The 16,382-nt window shown below is 37.9% G+C and overlaps 4 protein-coding genes across 4 annotated transcripts; all 4 read left to right on the top strand.

Annotated features, from left to right (window-relative positions):
• The first annotated feature begins 640 nt into the window (after positions 1-640).
• On the top strand, positions 641-9,717 carry LOC306984524 (uncharacterized protein). Its single transcript, XM_079585999.1, has 6 exons — positions 641-760; positions 895-934; positions 1,794-3,632; positions 3,996-4,187; positions 6,423-8,240; positions 9,363-9,717. The coding sequence occupies exons 2-6, from the start codon at positions 932-934 to the stop codon at positions 9,567-9,569; spliced, it is 4,059 nt and encodes a 1,352-aa protein (XP_079442125.1). The 5' UTR covers positions 641-760; positions 895-931; the 3' UTR covers positions 9,570-9,717.
• Positions 9,718-10,336: 619 nt separating this feature from the next.
• c1qa (complement component 1, q subcomponent, A chain) lies at positions 10,337-11,819 on the top strand. Its single transcript, XM_079585469.1, has 3 exons — positions 10,337-10,525; positions 10,662-10,828; positions 10,930-11,819. Exons 2-3 carry the CDS (start codon positions 10,672-10,674, stop codon positions 11,511-11,513), a joined length of 741 nt encoding a protein of 246 aa, XP_079441595.1. The 5' UTR covers positions 10,337-10,525; positions 10,662-10,671; the 3' UTR covers positions 11,514-11,819.
• Positions 11,820-11,882: 63 nt separating this feature from the next.
• On the top strand, positions 11,883-13,835 carry c1qc (complement component 1, q subcomponent, C chain). The gene is made up of 2 exons (XM_079585474.1): positions 11,883-12,194; positions 12,823-13,835. Exons 1-2 carry the CDS (start codon positions 12,026-12,028, stop codon positions 13,383-13,385), a joined length of 732 nt encoding a protein of 243 aa, XP_079441600.1. The 5' UTR covers positions 11,883-12,025; the 3' UTR covers positions 13,386-13,835.
• A 388-nt stretch (positions 13,836-14,223) lies between these two features.
• Positions 14,224-16,348, top strand: c1qb (complement component 1, q subcomponent, B chain). The gene is made up of 3 exons (XM_079585470.1): positions 14,224-14,424; positions 14,659-14,836; positions 14,991-16,348. The coding sequence occupies exons 1-3, from the start codon at positions 14,422-14,424 to the stop codon at positions 15,533-15,535; spliced, it is 726 nt and encodes a 241-aa protein (XP_079441596.1). The 5' UTR covers positions 14,224-14,421; the 3' UTR covers positions 15,536-16,348.
• Positions 16,349-16,382: the final 34 nt, after the last annotated feature.

Consider the following 16,382-nt stretch of genomic DNA (forward strand, 5'->3'; position numbering starts at 1 on the left):
TTATGTCAGTTTTAAATATTTATGTCAAATATTTTAAATCAGCAGATTTTCTTGTTTAATTTAATATAACGTTCACAAAAGTGTTTAATGTAGCCTACAAAAACGCCATGATAGGGACCAGAAAACAGACACACATGTTGGATATTGTTGGGCATTCCAGACATAATAATTTATAATAGGCTGTAGCCTACAACTGTATATTCCCTAAACTTACCCAGAAAACTTTCTGCATTATTACATTTTCAAAAACATCACATAATGAAAAATAAGGAAAGCGTGAGGATGGAGAAGAACACAAAATGTATTTTGTGCTTTGTGTGCTTGTGGAGCCCAGTCCTAAACAAAAGGAAAGACTGCCATCTGGTGACCCTCGTGAAACATTAATAGGTTAAAAAAAACTCTCTCTGCTGATCTTTTCTGTCGTCTGTTTGCCCTAAGAAGGCAGTAAAGAGCTTTAATTATAGTACGTTTATATAGTTATATAGTTTAATTATTATTTCATAATGTTTGTCCTTTTTTTTTCAAGTTTTCTACAGTTCATTTAAATTTTCTACAGGTCATGTAACTTGCTGCCAGCTGAGGTGACTATTTTTAACATGACCCACCATCTTGTTCCTTAGAAAGGTCTCTTGTAACAAGCAGGGGAACTTCTTTAGATATGGTTCACCCTTTAGGTAAGTTGTTTGGTAACTGTTTAGGTAACTGCTGTCAGTGCTGTCTGCAACTTTTCACCATTAACGGCAAGGTCTTATAAAAGCAGGTACTTTAAAAGTGAAAATATATGGTTTAACACAAATATACTGCACAAAGGTAACTGTTATAATGTATCAATGTGTGTAGAGATGTGTTACAGTATACAGACATTTTAAAGAATAAAATACTCTACTTTTTCAGAAGCTGCTGTTGCTCATTGACGCTGCTTTGGATAATAATGGTATGTTCATTTAATTTTCTCATTACTTAAAAATTGGTTAATCAGTGATATTTTGTTTATAAAAGTATATGGCATAAAATAGATTTGAATTACACAATGGGTCAGCATTATATTACTGAGCATTAGGATGGAATGGAAACTACAATGCATTATTATAATTAACTGAGCAAAGAATGAGATTATATAATTTAATATAATAGCTCAAGATTGGTATTTTGTGGCTTTAAGTCCACATCATTTAGATTTGAGGCTATTTATACATTTTTGTACTCATAAAAGTTGACCCAAATCAGATATCTAAATTTAGTCTTGCTCTAAATGTACCAGAATTATTGATGACTCATCTTGCACTCATCGGCTTGCACTCACCCATATTTTTGTCCGATCAAATGCTCTTTAGAATGAGAATGTCCCTCCCTCTAAAGTCTGCACCTGAAATCTCGTCACGATTTGCATGTAGCTAAATCCAAAGATGAAATGCGTGACGCAGAATTGACGAAAGGAACTTTTATAAACACAGAAAGCACACTACATAACATAAACTTTAATGCAGAACATAGAACTAAAAAAACTGAAGGCTTAAATGCGCTGAGGGAATCAAAGAAACAGGGGCCAGGTGTGCAAACTTAGAGACAGTGACAATGAAAACCATGATCTAGAAAATAAACAGAACATGACTATGAAACTATGAAACTAAACAAGACATGATAAAGAGACTAAACTAGACCGTGACACAACTATCAATACATAATAAATCACCATCCTGTTTCAGTAGGAAATACTTCAATATAGATTAAATACTGTGCTTGTCAGCGCACTGTGAGACGTTTTGTTGTGCTTGTCTATTGTTTTTCCACAGAGCCACTATAGGAGATCTGGTCCAAGGTTGCACAGGCATTGTGAGACCTGTTACAGTCGCCGCTGCAAAGCCTCCATAGAGGTCTCCGTGTCTTGCATGGTCATCAACTGCCGCTTGCTCTGTGGGGCCTCCTTCCACATGTGTAAAGAGGAGGAGCACTCTCTGCTGTGTCCCAATGAGAAGGTACCCTGCATTAACGCTCACTATGGCTGCCCTTTCACCATGCATCGCTCTCAGCTGGCCAAACACCTTGAGGTGTGTCCTGCAAGCGTCGTCTGCTGCTCGATGGAGTGGAACCGCTGGCCTGTCGAGAACCCAGATGCCCCCTTGTGTACAAACCTTCTTAAAGAGTTCCACGAGCAGGAATCACTGGACCTTTCCATGGCACTGAGAGACCAGAAACATCTATGTGCCAGGTTGAAAATGAGGAGCTGCTTTCCTGAGTTGATGGAGGAACAAGAAGAGGAACCTGCTCCAATGGAAGAGGACGACGGTGAGGAAGCAGTACGAAGAGAGTCTGTGTGTAATGGGATTCATGTCAACGGACATGGAGGTTCAGTTTTGGTAAATGAACCAGCAAAATCTTGTGAGAAATCTCTAAATGAAGATGTGGTCCTAAATGGCAGCATTGACAAGGAGAAGTACAATCTGTTCGAAAAGATGTTTAGCATGGAAATGGGAGGTTGCAAGCAGGCGGAGGCAGAGGCGTCGGAAACAAAGCCACAAGGAGCTTCTGTAGAGCCTGAGAAAGAGAAAGCTGATGTATCACAAATGGATATCTCCAAAACTGGATTTGCACCTTGGCAGGATGGCGTCCTGGAGAGACTCGGGCAGGATGTGAAACCCAGAGAATTCAACATGTACATAGTGCATCACGGGCGCATGCTGATCTCCTTCGGTCAGATGGATGCTTGCACGCCCAGAGAGAGAGATTTTGTTTATGGCAGCCTGGAGCCAATACCAGTCCAAACTCTACGTTCCTTCAAGGTTCCCAGTAGTTACAAACAAAAACGCATTCAGCAAAAAGACTTAGGTTCAAGACCATTGACTGAGCACAAATGTGTCGGCACGTCTGACCTCGATGCATCTAAAAACAATAGCCAGGAGATGGATGAGATGTTTGCAACCCTACTCTGTTCTGCAGAGGCTGAGATACGGGGCCACAAAATTAGCGAAACTGTGGCGACAGATGGACTTTATGTTGATATTGCGACACAGACATATAATTTTGCCACAGCTCCCTTCAAATACAATGCAACTCTTTCTGAAATTACAGAAGACAATGATTTGAAACTTCACGTTGAGCTTGATACAGAAACAGTTACCCTCAGACACAACAAATCCACCTCGGCTTTCACGTTCCTGTGTGGCCATTTCTTCCGGCGGGATGAGTTTGCCTCACACTTTAAGAACGTACATTCGGATATACAATCCTGTCTGAGTGGCTGGTTTGAACAGAGATGCCCTCTGGCCTACCTTGGTTGCACCTTCAGTCAGAGAAGATTACAGCCCAACACACACAGGGCCAAAGTCTCTTATAACCAAGACCTCAGTATTTTCACCCTCACGCCTGAGATTCCTGCCTCTCTTATGAACGATTTGCAGAGTGTTGCTCTAAAGGCACGTGCCAAATATGAAGATTCTCTCAGTAGCCTTCCCTTTGAGGTGCTTCAACACATCGCTGGTTACCTGGATAGTTTCACCCTGTCCCAGCTAGCCTTGGTCTCATTATTGTTTAGGGATGTATGTGCCACGCTTCTGCAGGAGAGAGGAATGGTGGCCTTTAAGTGGCGTAAGAAGTCATACTCTCATGGAGGAGCCCGCTGGAAACATACCATAGTAAGGCTTTTTTAATAAATATTTTTTAAAATGTTTATTTTCAAAACATTTCTATAGCAATGAATTACACTTTCGACAATAAGCTATTTGTTTAGTAGACCTACAGTTTAAAAAAAAAAAAAAAAAAAAAAAAAATCTGAAGTGATTCAAACTATTCAAAATCTGCATAAAATGAAGGTAAGTAGGACTGATAAAATTGGTATTCAAATCAGAAACGGAATAAAATTTAGGCCAATCAAAAATATTGCATGACTTAGACATTTTCTTTTGACAGGTTTTAATCAGTTTCAAGTTCAAGGTAAAGATCTCTTATTGATTTTAACTATAATATCTCCCTTGTTTTTCTTTATCTCTCTTTCTTAGGTCTGGGAGTTCAGTAATCTTTTTAGCAAAGTGGATAACTGGTGCATCAGCAACACTCCATCAATGGCTGAGCACCTGAAACACTGTCCATTCTACCAAACTGAACTGAAAACTGAGCCCTTTGCCCTGGCCATGTTTGACAACAACAAAAAGGGGAGACACGGTTTGATTTCTTTGTTTATGGCACGCAAATGATACTGTAACTGTAACTTTTATTTTGAATTTTTTAAAGATGCTTACAGTGCGGTTTGAATTAACATTATTCTATTTATCATTTTTCTTATTTTTCTTTGCAAATTATAATATGAATGTAAACATTTATTTAAGAATTAACATTAATTTTAGGATGTTAGAGTATTTACATTTACATTTTTTGCTTTACAGTTACATTTTTTGCTTTAATGACAGCAGAACTCAAGCTGCATGAAGTCCATACGTTTTTGTAAACATGATTTGCTTATTAGTGGCCTAGAAATAATGCAGAATCGTATTACTTTTTGGTTATTTATTAACCATTTTATTTCTAGGTTTAAATAAAAAATTGGATCCCATAATTTCAGGTCTCAAATGTTTGATATCTTACTGAATGTAGCCTTTTATTCTCTCTAGACAATAAAACATCAAATCACTGATAGTAAAGCAGCATGTGATTATTGTTTTATGACTTTATTGTCATAGATTTCCATATCCCTTGTCATGTTTGTGTTTAATGTTTTTAGTTCTAAACATGATGGGAACACTAAATCCATAGTGTATCTCTTATTGCGCACAACATATGCACAATAATTGTATGATTAGAAAAGCACTGTTGTACTAATAGATCTTAAATGCTAATCTAATAAATAACCTAATACTGAAACTGTTTAAAAACATGACCTGTGCATTCATTTATTTTTGCATTCAAACGGCCAGAAGCAGAAAAGCTGAAGAAACTTTAAAGGGGTCATGAATTGAGAAATAAAATTGTCCTTGAGCTTTTGACATATAAGAGGTCATCATACTATAAAGAATATCCTGCAAGTTTCAGACGTCAAAACCTCCTTGTTAGTCCAAAAACAGCTTTTATTTAAACCAAGGTCTGAAAATTACTATTTTTTGAATGTGCCGATTTATGACGTCACAGATATTTGAAAGAAGATGAAGATCAACGTCTACTTCATCATTGCAGCTTTGGCTCCGCGGCGCCCACTGGCGTGTTAGTGAGATGACGAGGAGAGAAGAGCAATACAGGATCACTTGACTAAAAATAACATTACCTTCCAAAGGAACCTAATGCTAGGAATGTGGTTATTTATTTTCAACAATTATTTATTTGTATTTGGTACATTTTACTGTGGATTCTTTGGTAAATCAGACGCAATTTCGGCACAGGCTTTGCAAACTGACTTTTACGATATGGACTCGACAGTAATGCCACAAGATGTAAGTAACCGTGTTAATTGAAATGCCTGATCTTTGACCAGTGATTAATAATTCATGCGTAGTCAGATGTTCTTTGTCTCAAAATCGTTTGCTGTTATATGTAACAGTAAATCAATCCAGTGACTAAACAGTCAACTTCACATTGTTTCTCTTAGCAGGATGAAAATAATCTGTTATTTAAACTGTGATTAAATTATATATAGAAAACGGTCAAAGAAAGATCGTCCCTTTACAATCGCTGGAGCTGTCAATCGCAGTGTGAGTTTATCCGTGACTTGAGTTCTGGAATCTCACTAAAACTCCCATTATAATCAACAAATTTCTTATTTACATTGTGTTTGCACTGTTACTTATGATGAAAGCATTCGTGAGAGTGCAAATATCGAGTTGCAATGACTGCAATGACAAATCACTGCATTATGCAGTGCATTATACGTTCTGTGTAAACTGGCGCTGAGCTTGGATGCCTTGAAAACAGAACAAGTTTGCAGAACATGTAACTTGATCTTGTACGCCACAGAACAAGTCACACTGCCAAGCATAAGTGTCTATTTTTAACAAATGGGCAGACACAGATATAGGCTCACTCAAACTATAAGTGAGTAAGCTAAACGCCACTGTGGAGCTCAAAGTAAAACACTATGGTAGGTCAACTTTTATTTGCCTTTTTAGTGTCTACCAAATACAAGATGTAAGCATAGCAATCTAAATATGTCTTTTGTTTCTGCAAGAATCATTTAGGTTTTTAGCATTAGCTTGTTGCTATTTCTGAAATACAGTTTTACCACACAGTGGTGGAATATGCAAATAATTAATACATTTACAATGTGTAGCTACATTACGTTGCAACTGCAGTATACATATTCCAAGTCCTTAATGATGTTCTTCAGGATCTGAGATTTGCAAGTCATTTACATTCACTTACAGTTATGGTAAAACACTTTCCAAACTGTATATCCAGCCTAAAACACTGTTAAAACACCAGCATCTTGCATTTCTTCACAGGGTAGACAAAAGACCCAAACATCCAAGCTTCATCGCCACTGTGAGAGCTGCCACAGCCGCCGCTGCAAGACGGCAATTGAGATTTCTGTGTCATGTGCAATCATCAGCTGTCGTTTTCTGTGCGGTGCCGTGTTTCACCTGTGCAAGGAAGAAGAACACATGCTTTTGTGCCCCAATGAGAGGGTGCCTTGTCTCAACGTTGAATATGGCTGCCCATTCACCATGTGCCGCTCAAACCTAGCTAAGCACTTGACGGTGTGTCCGGCTAGTGTCGTCTCCTGCTCCATGGAGTGGAACCGATGGCCCATCGAAGAGTCTGAGACCCCTGAGTTCTACGAGAATGTTTTGAAGGAAAACTACGCTCAGGAACCTCTGGATCTCTCGATGGCTCTGAGGGACCAGCAGCACCTCTTTCATTCTCTCAAAATGAAGATTATCTTCCCTGAACTTATTGAAAAGTTGGCTGAGGAGCCTTCAGTTGCAGTGCCAGAGGGGGCCGTGGGAGGGGTACCATTCTCGAATAGAGTCGAGGAAGAGTTTGTGTCTTCAAGCACGGAAACTGAAGAAGGAGATCTGACTCAGGAGGAACGAGAAGAACTGGCGAGGAACCCTAATGTGTCGAATCTCGAAAGCTATAATATTTGGGAAAGAATGTTCAGTATGGAAATGAGCGGCTGCAAGCAAACGATAAAAGCTTTGGGGAAAAATCCTAAAACCTCTCACGGTAATGAAATAAAGCCACAAGCAAACCCAAGCAGGTTAGAAGTCTTACGGGAAGAGCGGGAAATGCAGATCGACAGTCAAGATGCAGCTACTGACATCCCTCAGGACAACGCATATGAAATGGATGAGGATAAATTCGTCATCGCCACATCCCTGTTTGCATGTGACACAAGACCCAAAAAGAAACTCATTTACGAACATTTGGAGCCCATGAAGATTAAAACAGTCCGCACTTTCAAAGTCCCAACCAGCTTCAGAGCCAAACACAGTCGCATTCGAAACCCCACGCATAACAAGAGGGTGAGCATGAGCGTAGACACATCTGACCTAAGTGTTGAAATCGATGACATGCCAAAATGGGATGAAGTTCAAGCTACTCTATTGTGTTCTTTAGAGAGGGAACTACGGGGGCATCTCATTGCTGAATCAGTGTCCACAGACGCCCTTCTTCTGGACGTTGGAACTCAGACATATGATTTCTACTCGGCGCCTTTCAAAGCAGAGACCTCGCTGGCTGACATCACTGCTGACCAGGCTTTGAAACTTCATGTCCGCATTCAGGCTGAAAGCGTCACCAGAAGACACAACAAATCCAGCTCTGCATTTACGTACCTGTGCAACCACACGTTCCGACGGGATGAGTTTCCTTCACACTACAAGAATGTTCACTCTGACATCCAGAGTTACGTCAGTGGATGGTTTGAACAGCGATGCCCTCTCGCCTACCTCGGCTGCACTTTTATTCAGAGAAGGTTTCAGCCAAGCTCTCACCGAGCGACGGTCTTCTATGACAAAGAGCTCAGCACCTTCTGCCTCCGACCAGAGGTTTCAGATACACTGTATGAAGGTGTAAAAACAGTCACAGTGGAAAGAAAGCGTGCACGCAATACAGATTCTCTGAGCAGGCTACCTTTTGAGGTCCTGGTCCACGTTGCTGGATTTCTCGACAGCTTCACCCTGTCCCAGCTGGCTCTGGTCTCCCGTCTCATGAGGGAGGTATGCAGCACCTTGCTTCATGAGAGAGGGATGGTCTCACTGAAGTGGGAGAAGAAGGTCTACTCTCATGGTGGATGGTGCTGGAGAACCAAAAAGAGGGTGAGTTTCTACAGCGATTAAAATTCTGAAGATATTCCGGCGTAAGTCGCAATGAACGGTTTGTGTAATAACGCAATAAAAAAAGAAGAATTTTACAGGTTTACCTCATCTTTATCTCGAGTCTCATCTTTTAAATAATGTTACTTGTCGTGGCGAACAGGACGAGGTCGAGGGATGTGAGAGAACGGCGCAAGGCCGTTGGCGTGATTAATGATGAACGACACCTGTGAGACGCACCGGTCTCGTATCTCTCACAGTCGTCACTCCTCCTTTATGCTTCCGCTCCTCCGTGAGAGATACGAGACCGGTGCGTCTCACAGGTGTCGTTCATCATTAATCACGCCACCGGCCTCGCGCCGTTCTCTCACGTTCCTCGACCTCGTTCTGTTCGCCACACTTGTATTATGAAATTCAAACAATAATTGTTTTGATGCTCAGCACAGAGCACAATGAACTGATCATTGCTTCCTCTAATATTAGTACAGAAAAAAAAGCATGAATAGACATGAGAAGGTGTGCTATGGTAAAAGATATAGTGCAATTTATTAAAATGTAACATCTTTCATATGACAGTCATGTCAGTGTTTCAGTGTTTGGTAAGACGTCAATAAAACAGATTGTGAACATGTCAGGTGACTTTTACCTCAGGAATGTCCGTCTGTGTCCATCCATAACTCTCATAATTTAGCTAGAAAAGAGCATATTGCTGAAAGTGTAAATAATATATTGTTATATATACTGGTACTGTATGTGCTATATTACAAATGCATTATACAGTATATATTTTAACCTGTTATTGGTTTCTATTGATTTTTTTCTATGAATTTTTGAATAAACTATATAAAATATTCCTCCGGATGTTATAATTTTAGAACCTTTAGGGGTAATTTGATCAAAAATGCTTATTTTTTATGACAGCCACCAAGTGATTATATCTTGACAACAACAGATGTAGAAACATATTGATATCATTGGAAAGCAGATACATATGCATAACTCTTAAAATGTGTCAAATGCCAAAACAATGCAGAATGATGCAGCTGTTCACTTAGTTTGTGTATGAACATTTTAAGCAAGTATCCGACTTAATGTTAAACTAACTGACTTTCAAAACGTCATCAGGTTTGGCAGTTTAGCAACCTGTTCTCCACTGTGGACAGCTGGTGCTTCGACAAACTGCCTCCAATTTCTGAACATCTAAAGGTTTGTCCATACTACCAGAGGGAGAGTAAGACAGAACCTGTTCCTTTAACTGGTGTTCATGAGTGCCATGAGAAGGAAGCAAACATGAATCAGAGTCTAGTCTCCATGCTGATCAAAAACAAGTAGAATCTATATTATAACTGACAATTAATTAAATGTTGTTTTTGTGTGACCTTTGAAAACATGCATCTATGCTGAAGCACTTGTGCTGTTCTGTTTGTAATTTTTGTTCGGCATATGTGCAATAATGAATAAAAAATAATCCCAATCTTTCAGCTTTGTTGTGGATGCTTTTGTACTGTTATTCTGGCTTCTGTAGTTGTGTAAAGTATATATTCTGTCCTTTCACCCAAAATTTTTAATTCTGCCTTCATTTTGTTCCAAACCTGTATGCCTTTCTTTCTTCTGCAGAGCAAAAAAGAAGACATTTTGAAGAACAAACTGTTTTGGTTACCATGCCTCCAATGTTGGTCAAAAAACTAAAAACCACTGAAACATTTCTCAAAATATCTTCTTTTTTGTTCCCCAAAAGAAAGAATATTTTTTTTCTTTCAGATATCCTCATAGAGAATGTATAGTAAGGAAAACTTTGGGTTTAAATAAAAAATAAATTGTTTGTGGTTTGGTAATTTGATAATTGTTGACAGGTGTCAAACTAGGGTTACAATTTCAGGAAGCTAAAAACAATAGCCTGTTTTATATTTTAGATATTTATTTTGGTTATTATTATTATTTCAGTGAAAAGATGATCATTGTCTTAATTTAAATTATTTAAAATATGTATTAAATGGATCATGCAGGTTGTTTTGCAGCTGCATGAGGATTTTTTAAATGTTTTTTTATGATTTTACATAATTATGACAATAAATGCTTGACCTTTTTGTTTTGAGAATAGGAAACAGACTGATGGAGAATGGGGAAGAAATAAATGCATGTGTTGACAAATTCAAGAGTTTTTTTTTTATAAAATTTTGGAGAAATGAAACCATTACTTTTTTTCCCTCTGCTTCAACCTTTTCTTTTTTTTTCATTTTACTGCCTACAATCAGGAAAAGAAGTGTAAAATTTACAGCGAGAAACTGGTAAGGCAGACCTGTCTAACGAATGACTTTATAATCGTAATTATGTTATTTTACATGGGCTTTTAGTTGTTTCTTTTATAGTACATTACCTCAAAATGCCTGTGAAGTTGTTATCCTCATTTGTTATTGATCCTAGATGTTTTAGGATGCAGCTTTTGGCTTTCTTTGCTTTTCTTTGGATGGGAGTGCTGCTTCCCTCTGCTTCCTGTCAGACTAACTGTGCGATACATGGGATAGATGGTGTGAGTGGAGTCCTCGGCCGGGACGGCTTGCCAGGAGCAAAGGGAGAGAAAGGAGCACCAGGTAAGAGAGTAATGCTCATGGTTAGTTGAAAACGAAATAGCATTCTTTACACTTGTTTAGTACGGAGGAAATGAAATGATAGTTTATGAATGTTCTCTCAGCATTGCAGGATGTGCTGAACAGTGTCACCATAGAGGAGCTCAAAGGAGAGATGGGCAGCAGAGGCCCCCCAGGAGAACCTGGTCTTAAGGGTCTCATTGGTGATCGGGGCCCAAAGGGTTCCCCTGGTCCTGAGGGTCCTAAAGGATCCAGCGGAGGCAGTGATGCCGTCAACGTCCGTCAGAAGCCAGCTTTCTCTGTTCTGCGAAATTCAAAAGATTATGCTTCATATGGTCAACCTGTGACCTTTGATAGTCAACTTAGCAATGTCGGTAATCATTTCAGCCTTAAAACTGGCTATTTCACTTGCAAGGACCCAGGGGTGTATTACTTTGTGTTTCACGCATCGTCTGAAGGACGCTTATGTCTCAGACTTAAGAGTGACAGTGCATCTCCAGTCAGCCTAAATTTCTGCGACTTCAACCCACGGTCACTATCTCTTGTTGTGTCAGGTGGAGTCGTTCTCCAACTATCTGCAAAAGATAAAGTATGGATTGAGCCTTTCACAGATCCTGCTGGTGGCAAAATGCCCAAAAGCATGTCTGTAGTGTTCAATGGATTTTTAATCTATCACAGCACAGAGTAGACTTGTTAGCAACTCATTGCAAATGATATTGACTGATCGTAGTATATTACTGAAGTGATGTAAGCAACTTAAAAATATAGATGAAGCCATCTTATCTGATTTGTTGTACGCTGTATTACAATCTTGTATTCATGTTGTTTTAAAAATGCTTTGTTGTCTTTGATAAATGTCTCACATGAACAAATTCTAAATAAAAGCATGAGAACATTTTTACCTTTAGTAAAAGGTTATGATTATGAAATAATTATGAAATCTATTAACAATGAAATGTGTATCAAATGAAAATAAAAGTTGTTTGATGTAAAGAAAAAATCAGTTTTGCCACTATTTGTTGGGAATATAAAATAAGGTTTTGTTTGAATAGGCAACAGTTTTGTGAAAGGTCCTTGGATGGGTGCACGTGCAATGAAAAAGAGGAACTGTGATTGTCATTTCATTGGCTTCTTCTTATGCTATAAGATTATAGAGCTCAGTCTTTCAAGACGTTCAAGGTTCAAGGCGCCACAGTAAACATGTTTGGTGATCGCATCATTTTTGGGACACTTTTAGCGGGTTCTCTCTGCCTCCATCTGGTCTCTACGGACACTTGTCCTGCTGGAGCGATGCCTGGTTTGCCAGGTATTCCTGGATATCCTGGACGTGATGGTAGAGATGGGGTGAAGGGAGAGACAGGATATCCTGGTAAGATTGACTCTTGTGTGTTTTTATTTTTTTATTTTTTATTTTTATGTAAAATAAAACATCCAGTGTGCTTTAGTTTAGGTTATCGAGAACCAGTTCTTATTCAGAACCTGTTCCATATTTTAAAATGGTTCGGTTCCGTTACTGTTTTCGCGCGAGTTTGAATCCCGAACAAATGACTCTTTTTTGAGCCGGTAATTTTAGTGGATCAAAATCATACAAAGCAACCAGTTTAGGCAATTGGCAAATTACTAATGAGGTCACGGTGGATCTTTTAATGAATCAATAACCACACAAAGAAACACTTTATGTTTCTATGTAGGCTATGAACCCAAAAGCTCAGATCAAATAGACTACCAAATCAGTTTCAAAATATTTGATCATAGATTAATTAAGTGTTGAATGTGTTTAAATGTAAGTTATGTCTATAGAGCAACTATCCCACGTTAACAGTAAAACTTGCAATGAACAACATTGAGGGAATATTTTGGTGTTTGGGTGGACCCAAAAATAAAAATATGTTCATAAAAAGGACTAAATTATATAAAACGCCAACAGGTGCCTTTAAGAGATAGGGTATATTGTACCTCTAATATGATGTTAAAACAACCAGTGTGTGTCTTAACAGGGAATCCTCTCAAACCTGACCAGGCCATAAAAAATGGAGAAAAGGGGGAGCCTGGAATCAAAGGAAGGCCTGGAAAAAGAGGTATCCATGGGGATTCCGGCATAAAGGGACCACTCGGCCCCCCAGGAGAGCCAGGGGACCCAGGCAATTCAGAAGGTTCCAGATCTCCCCTGCAGTCTGCATTCAGTGTGTCCCGTGCCACAAGATCGCTTCCTGAGCCCGGTGCTGTGATACGCTTCGGTACTATTATCACCAATGTCAATGGCCATTTCAATGCAGAAGAGAGCAAATTTGTATGTAAAATTCCTGGCACTTATTATTTTGTGTTTCATGCATCGTCCAAAGACAAAATGTGTGTAATCCTAATGCATGATGATAAGAAGCTAGGTAGTTTCTGTGAGCACATACAAAAAAACAGCCAACAGGTGAGCTCTGGTGGACTAGCTGTTTATCTGAAAGAGAATGAGAAAGTCTGGCTGGTGACAAATAGCTATAATGGCCTGTTTGCAGAAGGGAGGAAAGCCGACAGTGTTTTCTCGGGTTTCCTGATTCATGCACACTGATTGATTGTTGCACTGTTTTAAAATAAAGCTGAACATTAAGACATGCTTGTTAAACACGCTGTACGTTTTACTCATAAGAAAAATGCACACTATTACGTTTTGAAATCTTCTGATCAAATAAAATAAAATTATGCTTCAGTAAATTGTTTGTCTCAGGTTTAATCATACCAAAGGATTTGACACGCCTAATCCAAGAAGATTGAGAAATATGAATATGAAAATATGAATTGTTAATGATTGTACATAAGTACAATTTTAGCAAACAACTCTAAACATTATCTGAATGACAACAATGCAATTAATACAGATAATCTATCATAAATAGGCTATATATTTTTAACAAATGTGATAGCCTACATAAAGGTCATAAAGGCTGCATTTATTTGAACAAAAATACAGTAAACAGTTGTATTGTGAAATAATTGTACAAATTGAAATAACTGTTTTTTTAAATATATATTTTAAAATGTTATTTTTTCCTGTGATGACAAAGTTGAATTTTCTGCAGCCACCCAGTCTTCAGTGTCACATGATCTTTCAAAAAACATTCTAATAGTCTAACATTTCTTATTAATGTTGAAAACAGTTGATGTTGATATTGATATCAACATCAGCATCAGCATCAACATCAACATCAACATCAACATCAATATCAATATTAATATTAATATTAATATTAATATTAATATTAATATCAATATCAATAACTTCGCACAGAATGTTTTGATCTGTAAAAATCTTTTTAATTTCTCTGCTTCCATTTTCTCAGAAAAGGGATATGGAACTTGCAAACATTAGCAAAATGAAATGTCAATGATGAAAAAAAAAAGTAATCCAAGGTTTCTTTAAATCAAGATTCTGATGAACATGTGTTTTGTTACTTCCCCTATATTGTGCAACACTGATCTTCTCCTCTGAAACTGGGAAATCAAACCAGAGCTCTTCATGCTTGCAGTACAGGCAGGAGAAAAACATTCAATAACACTCTTCTTTCAGGCCATCATCTGTATTTCCAACAATTGTTTTGAAAGATAAGATGGTAAGAAAAAATTATTCTAATTATGAACCGTGTATTGTAATAAATATGTGATTTGCTTTTATTTGCAAAAAGTCTTACTGTAATGCAGCATTTGATTATTGAAAATGTACCTGCTTGTTTCAGCAGTCACTGTATTTGTAACCTTTCAGTTTGGGAACTGAATTTTCCAACAATTTTCCTTGAGTTCTTTTTATACTATGCATTTCACTTAGTTTTGTTTTTGTTTTAAAACAGGCGTTTATCTTCATGTCTGCACATGCAGTTACGCAACTTGCTATTATGTTGTTGCTGGTGGCTTCCTCCGAGTCAGATACATGTGATGGGAACATGGGTTTCCCTGGAAGACCAGGTATTCCAGGAGTTCCTGGTACCGATGGGAAGGATGGCGCAAAAGGAGAAAGAGGACATCCAGGTGAAGTGATAGCGCTTATTTTATGTGAAAATACTGCTTATTGAAAGTCAAAAATGTGCCCTCTATCTGTCATAAATAAAGGCTAAAAATCCAATAAATTAAATAAAAAGTCTGCATTTAGACTCACATTACCTGTCTGTGTGCATGTTTGCAGGTGAAGATGCAGTGCCGGTGATTGGGCCAAAAGGGGACCCTGGAATTCATGGACTTCCTGGCAGGCCTGGTCAGAAAGGGGACGAGGGACTACAAGGTTCACCAGGGGACAATGGAAAGAAGGGAGAGAGGGGAGTTTTTACAGGGGTAGATGCTCCAAACCAGCATTTTGTTTTCTCTTACAAAAAAAGTCCTAGGACACAGAGAGTTCTTCCAGACAACTTAATCATCTTTGAAATCCCTCTGATCTCCGGGGAAGATGATGTGTTGGATAGTGAGGGTTTCTTCAATGTGAAAATAGCTGGCATGTATTACATCAGCTACCACATTTCGTCTAGCTCGTCTGCCTGCCTAAAGATTCAGGTAGGGAAGGAAGAGAAAGTCAGGTTCTGTGATTCTCCTGGTATGATAATGGTAACTGCAGGATCTGTGTTACTGCCATTGAAAGTGGATGATAAGGTGTCTATACAGACCACGGCACCAAGCTCTATATTCAGTAGAGACACTGACTGCACCTTTACAGGCTTCTTGCTCTTCCCGGATTAATAAAATGATTTTGAACAGCCTCTTTTGTTTACTCTTCCGCAACCATTGCTTGGGAATATCCAATGATTAAAGCTATAAACCATATATTGTTGTTTCCTGACTTATTTCACTGCTAATTTATTTTCGTTCAGTAATTGGCAGAACAAATTACACTGTAAAAAAAAGTTGCTGCCTTACATTTTTAAGTAAAATCAACTTGGATGTTTAAGTCATATCAACTTAAATTACATTAAACTGACTTGAAAAATTAGTTAAATCTTGTAACTTGTAAAAAATTTGAAAAATGTCTAACTTATTTGGATGTTTTAATTTTTAAAGCAACGTAAAAAAAATATGTTGTCATAACTTATTGATAATATAATTTCGAGGGCAGGGGAAAAAAATAGAAATAAGAAAGAAGTTTGGGGTCAGTAAGATTTTTTTGAGAGAAATTAATGCTTCTATCCAAGGAAGCATAACAGATATCCCAAAAAGTAAAGACATTTATAATGTTACAAAAAAATCTATTTAAAAAAATATGTTCTTTTGAGCTTTCTATTCAACAACACGTAAAACTGGTTTTAATATGATAATAATAATAAGTGTTATTAGAATGATTTCTGCAGGATCATGTGACACTGAAGACTGGAGTAATGATGCTGAAAATTCAGCTTTGACAACACACATTATTACCTTTTAAAATATAATAAAATAGAAAACATTTAGTTTTAAATTGTAACAATCTTCCATAATATTACTGTTTTTACTGTATTTTTTATCAAATAAATGCAGCCTTGACAACTGCTTTAAAAACCATTAAAAACTTATTTTTTTACCTTTCTATCTTTTGTAGATCAATGCATAGACA

Source organism: Phoxinus phoxinus, assembly GCF_949152265.1.
Source record: "Phoxinus phoxinus genome assembly, chromosome: 17".
NCBI classification, from domain to species: domain Eukaryota; kingdom Metazoa; phylum Chordata; class Actinopteri; order Cypriniformes; family Leuciscidae; genus Phoxinus; species Phoxinus phoxinus.